General features: G+C 33.8%; 2 protein-coding genes across 2 annotated transcripts; one reads left to right on the top strand and one right to left on the bottom strand.

The window, feature by feature from the left end:
• Positions 1-311: 311 nt before the first annotated feature.
• Positions 312-9,753, bottom strand: LOC114357887 (uncharacterized). The gene is given in 9 exon segments (XM_028311681.1): positions 312-1,378; positions 1,380-1,943; positions 2,261-2,446; positions 2,795-2,905; positions 3,064-3,298; positions 5,099-5,205; positions 6,502-6,606; positions 6,812-6,908; positions 8,948-9,753. Coding segments are annotated over 9 exon segments (2,379 nt in total). The 5' UTR covers positions 9,739-9,753; the 3' UTR covers positions 312-1,195.
• A 3,800-nt stretch (positions 9,754-13,553) lies between these two features.
• LOC114357888 (THAP domain-containing protein 2) lies at positions 13,554-15,410 on the top strand. The gene is made up of 3 exons (XM_028311682.1): positions 13,554-13,749; positions 14,044-14,224; positions 14,813-15,410. The coding sequence occupies exons 1-3, from the start codon at positions 13,670-13,672 to the stop codon at positions 15,080-15,082; spliced, it is 531 nt and encodes a 176-aa protein (XP_028167483.1). The 5' UTR covers positions 13,554-13,669; the 3' UTR covers positions 15,083-15,410.
• Positions 15,411-19,017: the final 3,607 nt, after the last annotated feature.

Here is a 19,017-nt window from a genome sequence, read left to right as displayed (position 1 = left end):
ATACTATATAATTAATAATAATCAATATTTATGATGTACTTACTCAATGTGACATTAAAATTCAATTACATTAAAGAAAAATATACATAATTTTTGAAGAAATACACATAAATATCTGTTTTTTTTAATGCATTGTGCATGGAATATTTACTTGGAGTAAAAAGAAGTAATACAATTTAGATACATAATGCAAATTAAATTGAGTATTTTACTCCAAACGTCACAAGTTACGTAAGCAAAAGTTTTAAATAAAGCACATTGAGACTAATTTATTTTTAATAAAAATTATATGTACACAATAACAGCAAATACAAATATAAAAATACTTTAACAAAATAAACAGTTATGAGAACCAAAAAATTGCACATTTGAATATAACTTAAAATTACACTGGATTATAAGCTGACTAAACAACCATTATAAAATTTACCCTAACAATATTTGGTTACTAACTCTATTTGAGATTTACTTCAAGTTAGATCTAAATCAATTTATGCAAATACGTATGTGAAAAGGTATTCATTTTGGCAGTGTTTGACATTCATCTAGACACAACAGGATTACGTTATTATTAAAAGTGAGATCAAGTTTCTTTTATTGAATAAAATTGTTAGCGAAATGTTTAGAATTTTAATGAGCAATACATTTTAAAAACTATATCAATCTTGTTCATTAATGTATCAACTTTAAAATATTAAATTTCAAATTGGCAACAATGAAACATATAGCAATATACAAAATTCACTCATTTAGCATCATCAATAAATACATGTCACGCGTCAATTTGATCGTGTTCACGCAAATATCCTATGAAAATACACAACCATGTAAACAAATAAACTCTCACACTGCATGCACAATAGCTTAAATCCACCATCATTCGTCAAATTGTATCAAACATAGCAAAGTTTAATCCTAAGGTATATATCTGAATTTAAAATTCACACAAACATTCTGTGAAAACAACAGTATCATTTTTCTTACCTGTCTTATTTAAAGAATTATTTACTTACGGTCAGTAATAAGCAATTCAAAACTGCTCATTCATTATTCAAAAAGAATCTGACTAGTTGTGTGCTAACATTTCATATTGCTGTCACATTTGATCATAATTACAATATACCATGTCCCACAAACAGCATCTAAGCAATACAAATTTACCTGCCATACAAAATTGTTTGTAAAAGCTTTAAAATTATGAGCTTATTGAGCTGAGAGCACTTGTCTTATTATCACATAGTTTGTTATCAGTCGGCTGCAGAACTAGCTTCTGCACTGCATCTAAAATTATTTTAGAATTGTCCTCGTTACTCAATTCTTGTTCTTTACTATTTTCAGGAGTGTTGCTTTCTTCGTTGGAGTCCGAAACCCTCATCGACAGCTTTATTGTCGAAGACAGGAAAGAAATCGTACTGAGACTTACCGTTACTCACTTGCTTATTATCTTTTTCGTTTTTGATGTACCTATGTTTTTTCACATCGCCTTCTTTGCTTATAGAGGATATGTTACGTTTGGAAAATTCATCCCAGCCTTCAGTGGTTTTACCATGAACTGGATTCCAATCTTTCCTAAAGGAGCTTGAGGGTTTTGTCGTTTCACTTGATGAAAATTTTTGTTGTATATCATTGATTTGATTGTGATTTTCTCTGCTCGACACTATCTGGCCGTAGACCGGGGTGCAGTATGTTGTGTCTGCTTGTGTTGTGCTGCACCTGTTGTCTCTGCTGGGATGGTTCTGATTCAGTTGGCAATTGTTCATCCCCGAATCAAATTCAGACTTTTGTCCAGCATTCATTAGAATTTGTTTGGATGATTTAACAACATTCTTCTTGTCACTGTGTGATCTATTGGGGGAGCCACAGTCATTTTGCTTACAATTTTTTGAATTCATTTTATCTTCTTCATTGATGTCCTCATTGCCAATTCCATCAATGTCATACACCTGTAAATTGATATAAAAAATTGTTAAAAATCATTGTAAAATTAAATAAAATATAAAATTAAGATAATTGAAAACTATAAGATAATTAAATAAGCTAACATAAACATAGGTAACACTGCATAGGATATTTTAATGATTTTCTATTATTATTGTAAATAAAAAAATCCCCTTTCTTCCTCTTATCTTATTAGATTTGAAATGCGACTTCCCTTATTAGATATAATGGAGATAGGAACCTGATTAGATATGAAGCAATAATGATTATTCCATTAGAAATGCTATCCTGTAGCTACAAATCCTATATTGAACTTACAAACCTTATACATAACATCTTGGCTCATCCCCTTTTCCCGCTCCCGTTTGTTTTGGACAGCGAGCCACACATCTTTTAGCTCCCCAGCAAGGTCCCTGTCTTTAAGGATAACAGGACTCCGAGTCAGAAGCAGACCCGGGTTCATGGCCTCTACAAAGTCACAAAGGAGGCTCACAAGGGCCTCTCTGTCCTGAAACATGTGAAAAAATAATATGTAGATCATCAAATGACTCTCAATGTTTTGTTACAAATGATGGCAAATTGAACTAAACAAACACTGTAGGGTCTTAAACAGTAGTAATAGGAGCAAATAACATAACAAATGGGTATAATCTAAAGTGCTGTTATCATAAAAATATGCATGTTAAGGGATGAATAAATGAAGTAGCAGTGAAAATTAAGTCATATTCTTATTGAAGACATTCTTTTAAAATATATAAAAATGTGGTTAGCTGCATTAGTCTGATTCAGCGAAGCATGACACATGTAGTGCAGTTTAGTTAACCACTTGGCATGGATACTGCAATGTAACACTTACAGTTGGATTAGTTGCATTCTTGCCATTTGCTTTCAAGATATCTGGATTTACCATTACTGCGAATACTAAGAGAGGAGGCCTATTACTGTTTGGTCCACAGCCTTGCGGCACCTGAAAATTGAAAATGAAGTCTTTAAACTCTGATAAGAGTTACGTTTATATGTTAAATAGACTGTTATAAAAGTATGTATGTAATTTCCAGTGTAAATCATGATTTATTTCACGATTTAAGACAAAAGCTGCCTTTCAACCAAATTTTTTTCACCCACCTGCATTCCTCCATACAATGGGATAGGATCATTGTACTGCTTTGGATTAGCTATTTTCTGCCACCCCAACACGTTTATGAATAGTTTTTCTGTCGTGTCCTTTATAGTATCCTGGATACACATGTGCGGTTGAGGTGGATTCTTGAACTGACGAAACGCTCTGGATCCGCGAACATATTGAATCGGAACGGATCTCTCTTGAGGGTTTTGGTTTTCCATAGCAAACGGGCTTAGTCTACACGGCTATGCACTGCTTTTTTTATGGGTATCACATCAAACATTCACAGTAAAAAACACCAATACCATTCTGAAGAAATGTCAAGTATAGTCCTGACGTTTGGAGTTTATTGAACCCTCCCGGGTGCTTTCTTGAACCGACCGTTGTTTATACACGAATGTTATCTCTCAATACAGACTTAATTGTTTATTTACATTTAAATTAAACTTGGACATACGAGAGAAAGTGTACAAAATTAGAAAGAAAATGAAAGATGAAGTGCTGCTTGAGAAAGAGAAAGATTGTTTGTTTTTTTTTCCATAGTCAGACTAGAGACGTACCTAACCTACAAAGTTAAAGAGCAACCTATGATGAAACCGGTTTACCGGTTTTAAAGTTACATCTTTATTGCTTTGTTACAAAATTCCAAAATATAGGCAATAGTTGGCGATTATTAATTTATTTGAGTATTAAAGTATCCATTTGCTTAGTTTGAGCCATTTGAGCATAAATTAAATTAAATTGGAAGGATCTAATTGCTAACTTGCAAACGTTTACATTGGTACAAGCCTCGTATAACAGAATCGCTAGATGGCGTTACTAGGCTCGGAAAAAATAAAATTACTCAAGTCCAAATTGACAAAATAATACATAAAGTGTTCTGACTTATCTTAATTTATTTAATTGACATTATTATTTTGTATTTTTAATTTATTTACTATTTAGATACTGCAATTGATTATTATTAATAAGAAAATATATTGAAAATTTTACATGAGTAATGAAATGATAAAATTATCAAAAATAAAAATTCATTATAAAAAATACATTATTATTTTGAGTTGTTTTAAATTCTCAGCTTTTTACGCTGTTATTAGTAGCATTGATAATTATGATGTTTAATCTAGTACCTACTCGTTGCAATGTGGAGCGTGCGTCGGCTAAAAGTTTTTATTTTTATTTTTTTTTACATCAGAAAAACACTTAATTATCATAAAACATTGTATATAGCTGCAATCTATGATTACCAATAGAACTAATGAAATAAAATCAAGGAATGAGAGGCGTAAATAAAAATATCAATAGTATCATTATAAGACATTTAATTAACGCTAATGTTATTGCTGTTTTGAGACAAATAAATACTTTCTATTCTATTCTAATGTGCAATCCATGAAATTCGTGTTTGATTACGTCACCAATCTATTCGGTTGGTGTTTTGCTTGCTTGTTCTTCTTATTCTCTACATACACATTGTCATCATCTTTTTCTTTATTCTCTAAGCAAAGTGAAGTAACTGTAGGCTCCTTTTAAAATCTGAAATTAAAATGCAATATAACATTATGAAGAAGGGTACATTATTTATCAAATTAATATACAGAGTGACAGGGATACAGGACCTATTCCTTGAAAGGGGTAATACTAGAAATCATTAGCAACAAATTAAGACCAGTGAACTACTTAGGAAACTGGATGGTTATCGAGCTGGAATCACCCTGTATTTTTGATAAACAATCAATTATGTTATTATTTACTTATGTAGGCAAAGTGTAATATAACATTTAGTGATTCTTCTATTGGAATCTATGTAACCTATTACCTACTGATAGTCTTGGTAACCTAAATACATTGCACACTTCAAGTAAAATGACACGTCATGTCGTTTGATTGATATCGTATAGGCTAGAATTATCGTCACTATCGTAGCGTAATGTGGCAATAAATCCCACCTCCCTCACATTAAAGATTCACTGTTGGAAAATACAAACCGTAATGAAAGTAGAAAGAGTCAGGTTAGTAAAAGGCCCCGCAGTGAACACTTTGCTGATTCGCAGCTGGCCAGCAAGGAGCAAAATACTTTTCCTTTGGCGAACATTCGCATCCCACCATCGACTTTCGTAGGGACCGAGCATCACATTTTCAGACTGGAATGGTTGAATATTTTATTAAACTTAGTGACTTTTACAAATAACACTAGTTTACAAGGTTTTTTACCCAGAGATGAAACTGATATGTATCGTTAGAGTTATTAACCCTTACTCAAAAACTGAACTTAGAAAAAATTTAGGACGAAAAATTTTGTAAATATTGATTATGTTAATTTTTATCATTTTTATACATTTATTTCTAAAAACAACCAAAAATGAGTCGTATTACTCCTTCTTTTATATTAATTAGTATCGGTTTCCCTTATTATAGACCAACAGCAATCCGCTAACATATTTTTATCCCAAATTCCTTGGTATCTTTCCTCAAAAACCTTCAAATCCTGGTGAAAACTTTCGCCATGGTCAACACTCACGCTTCCCAGGTTCTCAGGAAAAAAATCCAGGTGACAATGTAAAAAATGAATTTTTAACGACTTATTCACACCCATTCTTTGGTAATTCCTCAATAATTTGGAAACAATTTTTGCATAATTCTCAGATAAATTTATAGTTTCCCAGGAAACTTTTCACTACTGCTTTAAATTAATATCAAGCATCTTTCCCTTACTGGAATTGCTGGGTAATAACTCCTTCAGATTGTAGCACAGGTCTTGTGACTGATGCAACATCAAGATATTGTATGGTATTGGTTTTTGTTGTTAAAACCTGTAGTTTCAGTGAGGCAGAAGTAACAGACATTAGTGTGATTTGTTGGTTCTCTCCATAACATTGGGGTGCCAATTCGTATATGTTTTCTTTTTCCTGCAGCCTAGTGCAATAATGTAATCCTCAAATTTTCGCACACTACACCAGGAACCCATTTTTTATCGGGTTTGTTACCGAGATTAGAAAGTAATAGAAATAGGCCGGTTTTACGGCCTTAGTGACTGGTCTCTTCTTTTTTGACAATATAATTTGGCCACAAACTTAACAAAAGTTATTTGGGCTTAATTTACACTGCCTTGGTGACATTTTAAAACAAGTGAAAATGTTAAAATAATACTTAAACGCAATTAAAATAAAGTAGAAACTCCGTCACGGCTAACAAGACAGCTTGACGTGATAAAAATATTAGACGTATATTTTTGTAATAAGGGGGCTGATAGAAAACACATCCAATATGAATTATCTTTGGGTAAAAGAAAAACTTTTTTTTTGTAAACTAGTGTAATTTGTTTCATTGATTTTTTTTATTAGGTAAATAGTGTTAATAATTATTATTGTTGTTACAGTGCTTTGTACCTAAAATTAAATTAAAAAGAGTGTTTTACTAGGCTGCAAATAGTCTCTTACTTTCACAAGAACGTCGTTGCTGTGCCAACAGAAAATAAACAACTGTGCTATTCCAAAAATTAAATACTCCGCCATTAAAAGCTTCTGAGCAGCGTTAGTTGCAGACTGAAACACATCAAAAACGTATTTTCATTGTGTTAAACGTATAATATTAATAGAAGTAATTATCTCATTATACATCATGGTCATGAAATCACAACCAGACTTGTTGTAAGAAGTTAAATAATTTTTCGACGGTAATTTGAAGGTACCGATGCAGTACCCATCTAGCTAGTATGTATCAAATTAATTTCTTCTAGGTTACACTTACAGTAAGTTGGTATGCACTTGCACATAACATCAGAGAGCACATCACCACATAGACAAACATAACCGGCGATAACACGGAGTCAAATAATCTTAAATGTCTGAAACAATAAAAAAACTTAATAAACATTGATAAGTGGTAGGATTATCAAACCTGTAATTTGGGGACTTTTGGGAGTGTCTAATTATTGTTTTCTATAGTTATTTCCGATAGTGTACGCCTAACTAACTGCTGGGAGTATGAGAGTATGGACGATATCGATAAAATTTTTGTAGCTTCTGGGTAATAAGTATTGTTTTGTTTCATAACAAAATATGGTATAATAAATAGTATTATAGTAGGGTCACTTATGAAACTGATTCAACAAAACTGGATCGTAGTAGTGAATGTGTTTCTCATCATCCAGACAACTAAAATAATCAAATTGTTAATACGATTATTGAGCCTACTTCTTATGTAAAGGTAATTATTATTAAAATAAACATATTCTTACAACAAGCCCAAACTTCAAACAAAAAAAATAAAACAATTTTGATCTAATACGAGTAGGTAATCATATTCTGTGATAAATGGCAATGCCAGATGTTGTATGGAAGCTGGCGTCTTTTTTTTTTCGCGCGGCCATCAACCAAACATTGTTTTTTGATTACAAAATAGTGTAATAAACTAAACTTACTATGGCATGTATAGTGTATACCTCTAAACTCAGTCTGAACTGAGTTACGAACATTAGAAGTTTGATGATTTTCATACCAGATTTGCTTTTTGCGCGCAAGTTTTGTAAGAAATTGCAACAAAATATTGCGCTATTTTTTTATTGCGCTGATTCTGCTACATACTGATGTCTGGAGCCTTTAATGGACGGTATTGTTTGTTTACACGTACAATGTCACTATTTTGTTGCAATTTCTTACAAAACTTGCGCGCAAAAAGCAAATCTAGTATGTAAAATCATTTATATGAAAATTAAAATAATTAAAATAAAGATATCAATTTTCTGACTTCACCATACCATTTATATGCCCATATTAACATGGGCTAGTGTCGGCTCATATACCCATTTACCTAACACCCTGTATACAAGCTTTATAAATAAAAAATTTCATCTAAGTCGCTCCCTTGGGGGAAGGTGCCCAAAAGGCTGGCCACATTGCCACGCTGGATGGCAAGGCTGATGCGTTGGCCAAGGTAAAGGCCAGCCTTTGTATCGTAAGATGTCTCAATTAGCAATTGAACTTTGAAACATGATAAGAAAACTTTTACAAGTATATAATGCATACTGGGGATGGAGATACATTTCTCACCATTGTAATTGTTTTAGAACCAGGATCTACAGTTTGGACTCCAATGAATTTTAAACCCAACCAGTGAAGGTTGAGAAGTGCCGGGAGCGGGGAGGTTGCTTACCTCCTATTTTGGAACCCGCAACGAATTTAATCAGTATAATATAGGTGGAGTTCAAAGCATAACATCGACTCCTCACCGTTGCAAAACTCTCGCTAAATGTTGAAGGAAAAGGAACTTAAAAAATTAGGTAAACCTTTATAATACCATACAAAATGGACAAAATTAAATGAGATAATGTACTAGGTATATGTATAAATTAAGGAGATCTATCAAGTAAGCCGTTATTAACTATTAGGTAGTTGAATAGTATTAAACTACGAGTTAGTAGTCGAGATACTAGACGCTAGACAGGAACAACAATAAAATTAAAATAATAGACAAGATAACTATTTATTAGGTAGTACTTAGTACAGCTACTAGTACCTACAGACTCTCTCTGCACTACAGAGATCGACTAGTTTATTATGATAATTTATAGAGTGCACAGCATAGTTCAGCCAAAGTACTGTTGGTTGGTGGCGAAGGGGCCCCGAACACATTTCCAAGCAGCTTCTAGATTGGAAAATACAAACGTGGTCGCCTCAAACAATTTTGAAGCGGCGGCGCGCACTGTAAGGCTAATATGTAAGGTATGGCAAGACTTGGAGCAAGATCTAACGCGAAGCTCAAGTCCGAAAGCGATTCCGGACTATTGTGGACGCCCTCTGCCCCTTCTAGGGGATAGCTTCGTAGACTGAAAATGCTGATTAAGTAATGTACCTACTTCCACTCAACTAATATAAAAGTACTTACTTCATGATGAGAACATGAGTATTGTGGAGTTCTCGGACTCTGGCAGCTACTTCATCATCGCTGAGTTCAACTTCACCAGTGCCCAGCATTTGCTTGCATCTCTCGCGTAGTACATCCAACTTTCCGCCAAAGAAAACCATGATGACCATAATACTGGTGTCGTACGATGACATTATCAAAGCTCCATAAGAAGTTACAGTAAAATGCCACACGATCGTAATAAAAATACCAGGCGAATGGTTCTTATCGATGGGCATCCAGGAACTTAAGATATGAGGAAATAGTTCAGTCCCATTGCGTAGGCTCTCTCGATATGATGCAGATACGAAATGAATGAATGGAGATCCAATCGTAGTCGCTAAGGTGATAAAAACCAATACCCAGTAGGTGTATGTCACTCTACGACTGTAGTTTGTATATTTGTCAATGATTTTCTTCCTTTCTGGATCGTTGCTGTACCGTTCAACGCTATCTGCTTCAGTTAAGTAGTCGATGATTTTGTTCCATTTTTCTTGCCAAAATACAAACGTATTAGCTTTAACAACACAGACGACACTCAACATAGAAATCCTGAGATTAGTTAGCACCAAATCTAAGTTTGATCTTATTATGTAGAGCTCTATGTACTGAGTAAACACGAAAAATGCAACAATTTCATGCATCAAGATGTATAATGCTTTTGCTATTTTGTTTTCAGGTAGTATCAAGCCAGTTTTCGTTAAGATCCAAAAATTTGGACCATAAAATGGTTTGTCTGGATCTTCGAAGCTTTGCAAAAATTTGGTTATCATAGTGAGCGTCTTTACGTCGAAAGTGATTTCAAAAACGAATGATAGGAAAAAATGTCTGCACCTCGTTTATATACCCCGCTACCCTATTCATTATTGAAAACTAGTACGAGTACATTTCCGTCAGATTTTTATGGACAGCTGTGATACGCCCGCATACATTTTTAAAAGGTTTCAAGTGACAATATAAAGTAGGCACATTTCCTTTTGAAGGGAAGACTTGTTTTTGTAGGCATTGTTTCACTGTAGGTAGAATGTTTGTGTAGAAAAAGGAATACTTTTAAGAAGTACAGGAAGAACGTTAGCTGGAGAAAATAACGTTTCAAACCTATTTTCTATTCACATTTCATTATTTACAATAATAATTATGATGCATTCAGTTTGTTTTTCAGATGGAAATCTGATTCTCAGTTCAGAAACATCAGATTATAAAGAAGTAGTTAGGTACGAATTGAATAAATCGTTATTAGGTATATGTATTACCTAAGAAAAAGGTAAATATTATTGCTCAGTTGAGGTATTCTTAACAATGCAACCCCTGCTTTATGTTAATAAAGTTCTATGAACGAAGGCTAAGTTTTTCTAAAGAATTATATTTTGGTCTTATTTCATGTTAGGAATAATTTGTTATTTTATATAACAAATCATAGTTATTAACAAAACATCTAAAACTTAAGAATTCTTTTTAGAATTAAGCTGCCTAATTTGTTTGAAGTGGAAACATTCACGACGTGAATATAAATTGCTTTATAGTAGGTATTATTGGTGCTCCCAAGTCAAACTTACTGCATTTTTGTAGTTTTTGTATTGTTTTATGAAATAAATAAAACATATGATTTGATTCTCTTTTAGATTGATCCGTAAATTCTCCTACTTAATTATATAAAATGATATTAATATACCTAGTATGGTACTTATACCTACTAAATACAAATAATAAGAAGTTTTGTTAAAGCTGTTAACTTTTGCAATAAGTTGGTATGAATAAGTAGGATTTTGTAGCAAACATCGTGATGTCGACAATGAAGTCATCAAGCGCCTCACTAGCACGTGTCAGTTTTCCAATCGTATCATTACGTTGCAGCTCAAACCCTCAATTTGGATGTCTCTATTATGTCCGTGAAACGTGGGCGTGACGATCGCACCAACCGTTACTCGTAGTGAAAAAATAATGAAGCTATCCAAAAGTAGTAAGGGGTGAAAGACAGTAATTGATGTTAAATAACATGGTTGGAAATATCACACTTGTCCACTTCTAAAAGCGCTATGAATTTGAAAAACAAAACGGAAAATAATATTGTTTTATGATTAATTAGCTTGAACTGTAAGTAATAAGTACTGTGGGTCTAGAAATAGATCAAATCCAAAATAGAATCCATTGAAACTCCATACTAAAAAACTGGCCAAGTGCGTGTCGTAGGTACCGCGCGCAGTGTAGGGTTCCGTAGTTGTCCGTCGTTAACACAATATATTTCAGAAGCAAGCAATTACTCTTCATCTAAAGTCACTTAAATAATTTCTTCTAAGGAATTTTTATTAGGTATGAAATGTTATAATACATGAGTAAAATGACTATTACTCTTGAACTAACTGGTGTAGGTATCTTAACCGCTATAAACTTTCCTTGAAAGTTCATAAAAAGCACTATTATCATGAATTTTTCCAGATTTTTTAAGCCATCAGTTTAGTTTTTAGAGGGGGGGGACGCCCTACTCGGACAAAAATTGGCACTTTCCTAAATCGAAAATAGGTCCTATAAACCCCTAAGCCATTTTAAAAGTGCAATCCAACGATACCCCAATTACGATGGGGTAGAAGATGAGAAAAAAATCATCCCTAATTTACATGTAGGGGAGCTACCCAACATTTTTTTTTCAAAATTTTATTCTACCGTTTTATCGGTCTGATAAAATTAAATATACGTAACTACCTCTACAAATTACAGCTCCCTAGTGCCAATAGTTTCCAAGCAAAACCTCGAACAGACAGACATACAGGATACGTGTCCTCCAGTTCTTGTCAGGACTACGGAACCCTAAAAAAGGCTTTTCTTCGACATTATTTTCACAATTTGCATTTGTCTAGGGGGCTGGAATCATTGAAAAATCCTAAAAGTTCCTACTTATTGAAGGGTAGTTGGAACATCATAAACCATTTTTACATATTTTTTTAAGTCGAGGAGAAAAACAAGGTAGAGGTAAGTAGATAAATATTTCCTACCTACCTTAAGTTTTACGTAGAAACCGCATTTTGAAAAACGTTGAACCTTGAGCTTGAACCCTTAATTTCGTTAACAGCATCACACCATGTAAAATGCAACATACGAAAAGTCTTCGAAGCCGACGCGAATTAAATTCCTTTTTGTTTGTTTGTGCTTAAGGTTTGTGCTTAAAAAGACGGAAAGTATAATTATCGTTTGGAAACATTTTCAACCTCTACACGTCGCACAGTAATCAATAATCAGAATTTAGGATGACAAAAATATTTTAATCTGAAATTACAATTATCTAATAATGTTATTGAAAATATCATTAAGTAAATAAATATTTTTTTATTAAAATAATGTATTTGAGACTACAATCTTAAAAAACCGGCCAAGTGCGAGTCGGACTCGCGCACCGAGGGTTCCGTACAAACCTGTAGGTATATAACTTTGATTTTGTTACAGCTTAAAGGTACTATGGACCTGATTATTTAATATGAATTTCNGATTTATTTTATTATTCATCAATAATCTAATTCAGAACTTGAATATTCAACTGCAATGTCTGCTCATGAACGCTTCAAACTCGGTACTTCTTTCCGAATTCCATAAATTTCAAAATTTAGAAAGTGACAAAAAACTTTAAAATAGGTAGTTGAAACAAACTACAGCTAATTTTCATAGTGGACTGTACTATACGATAAACATGTCAGTCAATTTGACAACCTTTGTCGGAAACATTATTCAATGAAAATATTGTCCGAACCCTTGGTATTTATCTTCGACAAATACATTAACACATTGTGAACCACTTTTCTTTCACGACTTAATAAAAATATTTTAGCAATTTATTTCACAAAATCAATTGCACACATTTAAAATAAAGTTTGTTTACACTTTGACAGCAATAGACTGACATGCAAGGTGACATGTCAATGAACTTTTCAGTTACTGTTGCCATTAAAAGAAATTAGTACCATTAGTTTTCCGCAACATGGCGAGGGTTTTTATGTTCCTGAGCCCCGATTACGGTAACTTTTAACGTCTACAATCCAGACGCGTTTCTGATTCTGCGATACGATTGGTCAAAACAGCTGACGTACGCTGTTGAACGACCAATCGTATCGCAGAATCGAGAAGCGTGTCTGGATTGTTGACGTTAAAAATTACCGTAATCGGGGCTCTGGTCAGGCTATAAAATGCAACATACGAAAAGTCTTCGAAGCCGACGCGAATTAAATTCCTTTTTGTTTGTTTGTGCTTAAGGTTTGTGCTTAAATACGGAAAGTAAACATTTTCAACCTCTACACGTCGAGTAAAATTACAAAACCGATTGCAAGCTATTTTATACCGGTTTCAAAGCATTAGTAGGTACCGCTCTAGCGCACATAAAATGTTTTGTTTAAAACTGTGCCTGTATTACCTATTTTGGTACATGTAGATTTTATTCAATATGGTTAGTAGGTATATTATATCACGATTTTATTATTCTGATAAATTAATTATAATAAATATAATCTCAATATTATAGAAAGTATTTTTTGTCTGTGATGAGATAAAAAAAAAAACAATTTTGACTTTGACACTTTCGTAACAGTGACAGTTGACAGTTGTTTTTACCCAACTGCGCCAGGAAGGAGGGTTATGTTTTTTGTTTGTTTACTTTCTGAATTCTGATGAATTTATTTCATGGATAGCTCTTTTCTGTGAAATTTTCAAACAATAATAATAATGGTCACATGTGCTGTAGCTAATTGTAAGAATACTTCGGGAAAATTCTCAAAAAATAAAGACGGCATTACATTTCACAGGTATAATAATTATCTGGTAACATTGTATTTCAACATTGTATTTTTTAACATATTATGAAATGATAAGTTAACTTGCTAGCTTGTAAATTTCCTCAAACATGCCTTTTCTCTGTGCATAAAATTTACTATAACATTTTAAACAGCTATGTGAATTGTTCATGATCATTGAATTTAGTAAGTCAGACCCTCTACCCTCTGACCCAAACTTACTTCTATGAATTAAAACTGACTGAATGAAACTGCTATCATGACCTCATAAGAATAAAGATAACCTTATAATTAATCTGTTTACAGATTTCCTCGAGACAAAGCTAGACGGAAGAATTGGGAAGTGGCTGTTAACCGTGAGCAAGATTGGAACTCCACAGAGTCTAGTGCGGTCTGCTCAGAGCACTTTGATGCTAGTGACTTTTATTTGACGGAGAGCGGCCTACGGAGGTTGTCTTGTGAAGCTGTACCCATGTACAATATATCAGTGAGTGTTTCTTTATTCAACAAGTAAACATCCTTTTTGTTAACAGATATGGTTTATCCGTAGTATTTGTAAAAAAAAATTCTGCATCTGTTAAAAATTACATTTTTGTTATCGTTTATAGACTATCAATGGTTAGGTACAGAGATGCAAAGCAATAAATGCAATAACATTAATTTTGTCCGGTAAAAAGACAAAAGAGGAGGCTTTTGCCCATACAGGGTACCACAAAAATTAAAAAAAATATATTTCTAATCAATTTAATTTATTGTAACCAAAATGCTTGTGGAAATAAAAGCTTTATTTTTTTTAAATTATTATTATAAAGGTGAAAGTTTGTGAGTGTGTATGTTTGTTACTTCTTCACGTTTAAATGGTATAACTCATAGGTTATATTTTACTGCGGGTACGCTGCAGGGCACAGCTGGTGTTGTTTATAATTTTAAAGTGAAAGAGAAAAATACTGAAGAAGATTTTAAATTAAATAATTTAAGTACCTTATCAGTATTAAGCACTATATTATATTATTCTGTTGCACTAGACTAGTATAAAATTTAATAAAAATTTGTGAAATGATCAATTCTTTTTTAGCCATGCCAGCCTCTAAAAGCCACAATTTCTGAAGTAGAACCAGTCGACATAAAACCTTCAGATTCAGAAGAGGTCATTAAATTAAAATACAAGGTGCGCAGACTGGAAGCCATTGCAGAGAGCAGAAAACGGAGACTGAACCTCATGTGGCAACGGAAGAAAAGACTACGGAAGAAGTTGGAACAAATGAGGACCTACGTCAAACATTTGATCAAACACAACCGTAAAGAAAATGGAACTAAAAGTGTTGATGTAGATTTAGGATCATAAGTGACACTGATAATAATAATTTTGGTAAAATAATTGACATTTTGACTGATTTTATTTTTACTCATTGCTTACAAATTTCACTTTTAAAAGATAATTTGTGTTTTAGTTAAGTGTTATGGTAGCTGTAAGTTATAAAGCAATTAATATTATCAGTATAAATGACTCGAAAATAGAAAGATAAGTTTTAGTTATCTCATTTCTCACAATCTAGTCATCATTCGCTGTCCCTGGATCAAGAATTATTAATAATTATTATTCTTGATGTTGAGAACTGGCTTTTACTTGTGAACTATACAAATTTTATACAATATATTGTGTTAATTATGTGGTATCAGCAACTAAATATATTTATTTTTAAATCTACAAGACTGTTTACATTACATTTTCCCTACTCCTAAGTCTTCATTCCTACTCAGAAAAACATAATATAAATTGATCTATAAAAACAAAATGTATCATAATAAATTGCGAAAGTTTCAAGTGTAGTTTACCTTTGCAAAATCTACTGAACGATTTATAATAAAACAATAGTTTTAAAATAGAAGGTTTTAGAACACGAAGTCGCGTCTTATACCTAGTTTAAAAATAAAAAAGTATATCAAATTATATCAAAGGCATAGTAGTTTTTCAACCCAAACTACCGTTCTATACGCTACTTTTTTTTAATAGCAAACCACCGCAGTTTTCTCTGATAGCTTATCTTTGGCATTAGAAACCTCCGGCGCGCGCGGTGGGGAGCGAACGCGCCAGTGCCTCCGCCACCAGCGAGCGACGCGCGCGCATACCGTTACTGCAGCATTCCATTTTCAAATTCGAAAAACAATACGATTTCACTCACGATAAATGCTGTTTTGTGTTCAGTGAATGTGTTTACCGAATGTGCGTGTCGATTCTGCCATTGGAGCGTTAAAATGTGACTGTTAGGTTGGAGTGATATCGAAAATGGAAATTTTAGTGTAGATATGCATATTAAAATGCGGGAGTTATTAAGGATTACGCTAGTGTGTTTATGCGCGGTTCTGTTGGTTCGGGATGGGAGCTGTGAGGACACGGACGCCGAGGTATCGGAGGAGGTGGCGAGGGGTGAGGAGCAAGGAGACAGGAAGGACGGCAAAGGTTTTCTGCCAGGTGGGTTGCGCAAGCGCGGGTGAAAATGTGCCAGGCTGCCAGGGTTGCCACTTCAAACGTTTCCGGGATCCGCGGAAACGCGGGATTGTACTTTTTAATTTGTACAAGGTAGCATTGTTAATGTAAACAAACCTTTGTTTGTACAATACGAGTATTAACACATGTTTAAGTTATGTGGGTACATTGTACAGTCGTAAGACAATGGTATGCACTGGCATTTTTTGCTCGCATTGGATCAACTGTTGTGTATTATGTTATGGCGGTGAAGGTGTTGATTGCAATAATATTCAATATCTACCTACTTAGTCTACTTACATATGTTTTTTGTTTGTTTGTAAAATGTTTTCAACCAAGCAATGTGGAAATCATTGGCCTATGTTCAGCAGTGGACGTCGGTGGCTGAAATGATGATGATGATGATAATGTTTTCGAGTGATGTGATTTCTATTTTTCTGCATCAATCGAAATCTTCAATAGGTAGGTACCTAACTAAATATCATAAAAAAATATTCTGAAAATTTTCAATTTTCCCGAAAAAATCGCTGATTTTAAAACAAACAAATTGCAAAAACTTGATATGTGACGTTATGTACTAGCATATCTAATTCAACATTGGCACATAAGCAGTTGCAATACGTGCTATTTTGAAAATGAGATACCTACCAACTTATGATTGCAATAACACACTTATTGCAGTTCTAAGCAATTCAATATTGATACAGATGTTATTCAATGACGCCCTTACAACAACAAGAAATGATTCTCCCGGAAAAGTGTGTTTGGCGACCCTAGGCAGTAGGCAGGCAGACAGTAGCACTACATAGCACATCAAACAGTAATTTTTGTTGCAAAATTAATACCCCCTTACTAATAAAACTTACACGCTCGTTGAACAGTGTTTTAAATACGTTTAGTATGTAAATGTCATTTTAAAACAGTGTTCAACAACTGTGTAACTTTTTATTAGTAAGGGAGATAGACTCTGTTACAACCAAATAAGATGCCACTGTGTTAGCTTGATGTGCTGTCGTCCGTACATTAGGTATAGCATTTTCTTTTAAAACAAGAAATATTATCAAATTCTAAACCTTACCTTACCTTTACGTATGCCGTGTATACTGATTACAGGACCCTCATAAATTATGATCTTTACCTGAGTCATACGAGATACACAACAATTTAAAGTCTAAAATAATTTCAATTTGCGTAGCGTTGAGAAAAATACGTGCTTTAAATTCAGATTTTATTTTGTACATTTACCGCGTGCAGAAACGCAGGAATGTGGTCTACTCGTATATCGCATTTTGTCGCGTTTATTAATTTTTATTGAGGGCATGTGAGAAATATTATTTTACTAGCTTTCCGCCCGCGGCTTCGCCCGCGTGGAATTTTGTCTGTCACAGAAAAACTTTATCGCGCGCGTCCCTGTTTCAAAAACCGGGATAAAAACTATCCTATGTTCTTTCCCGGGACTCAAACTATCTCTATGCCAAATTTCATCAAAATCGGTTGCGAGGTTTAAGCGGGAAAGCGTAACAGACAGACAGACAGACAGAGTTACTTTCGCATTTATAATATTAGTTGGGATTTTCTGCAAGACTAATGTATGTAGGTACTAAACTATGCAGTCGAGACCAGACTGTTTTGGTTGCAATACAGTTTCTATTACAACTAATATAAAATGCATAATCCCTTACTAATAAAAAGTTACACACGCGTTGAAAAGTAGTTTAAAGTGTCATTTTCTAATCCTCACTTTAAACAAGTGTTCAACGCGCGTGTAACTTTAATTAGTAAGGGGGTTACTGTATAACTTGATGTGTCGTCATCCATAAAGCTTCTTAATAATTAGGTACCCTCTGATTCCCATATTATTTACGCCAACAGCCAAATACATTAGACATTCGCAGTACCTACCTAGGTATGACATTAATTTCAACAACTTAAAAGTAAATTTCTACTTTTATGGAAATATCTACATTGCTGCATTGGTGATAGTTTGCATCTTTTTTCAATTTCATGAAAACATACGTGAACGTAGAATTTCTAGAACCAAATTGCTTTATCTAAATAATATAAAAGGAGAAACTGACTAACTTAGTGACATATCAACGCACAGCCTAAACGGCTAAACGTAGGCACTTGAAATTTGGAAGGAACGTAGCTTAGGTACCGTAGAGGTGCACTAAGAAAGGAATTTTCCGAAATTCCCACGGGAACGGGAATTAGGGGAAAAATCCTTTTGTATTTAAAAACCTAAACCGCTTAAGTTAGACGCTTAAAATTTGGCATGCAGGTACCGTAGTAAACTTAAAGCTTAGTTACAACAGGATATTGCAAAATTCCCACGGGAACGGGAGTTAGCGGGAAAAAACATTTGTACCTATGAAAAAATCTAAACCGCGTAAGATAGATGAAGGGTGTAAAACGGGATCCACGCGTACGAAGTCGCGGGCGGCCGCTAGTTTATAAATATCAATGGAACTGTGAAGGGATGGACTCAGGCAGACCATATCTTCGCCTTGTTTACTGATGAAAAATTGTCTGAAATAAACGTAGAATTGAATTTCAATTGCCACGATGAGTTAAACAAACAAGAAACTACTCATGATGAAATTCTTCCAAGGCACACAACTAAAATCGATTTCTTAATTACTTTTAGTCACTTGACATTTGACTGCGTATGCCATACTTTTATCTACTACCCTCTTTATAGCAAGTAGGTACATAACTAAGTGATATTCTACGTCAGCAAAATGACGCGCATCGTTATTCATTCAAAATGTTAATGATGAAGAAGTATTTGT

Source organism: Ostrinia furnacalis, unplaced genomic scaffold (genome assembly GCF_004193835.3).
Source record: "Ostrinia furnacalis isolate ACB-3 unplaced genomic scaffold, ASM419383v2 OfSCF3539, whole genome shotgun sequence".
In the NCBI taxonomy this organism is placed as follows: Eukaryota; Metazoa; Arthropoda; class Insecta; order Lepidoptera; family Crambidae; genus Ostrinia; species Ostrinia furnacalis.
This window is presented reverse-complemented; position numbering and strand designations above follow the sequence as displayed.

Excerpts from the sequence above, each read along its gene's own strand:
- LOC114357888 (XM_028311682.1), top strand. The coding sequence starts at position 13,670 with ATGGTCACATGTGCTGTAGCTAATTGTAAGAATACTTCGGGAAAATTC. Across the intron at positions 13,750-14,043 it reads GACGGCATTACATTTCACAG|ATTTCCTCGAGACAAAGCTA; the intron begins GTATAATAATTA and ends ATCTGTTTACAG. Across the intron at positions 14,225-14,812 it reads TACCCATGTACAATATATCA|CCATGCCAGCCTCTAAAAGC; the intron begins GTGAGTGTTTCT and ends ATTCTTTTTTAG.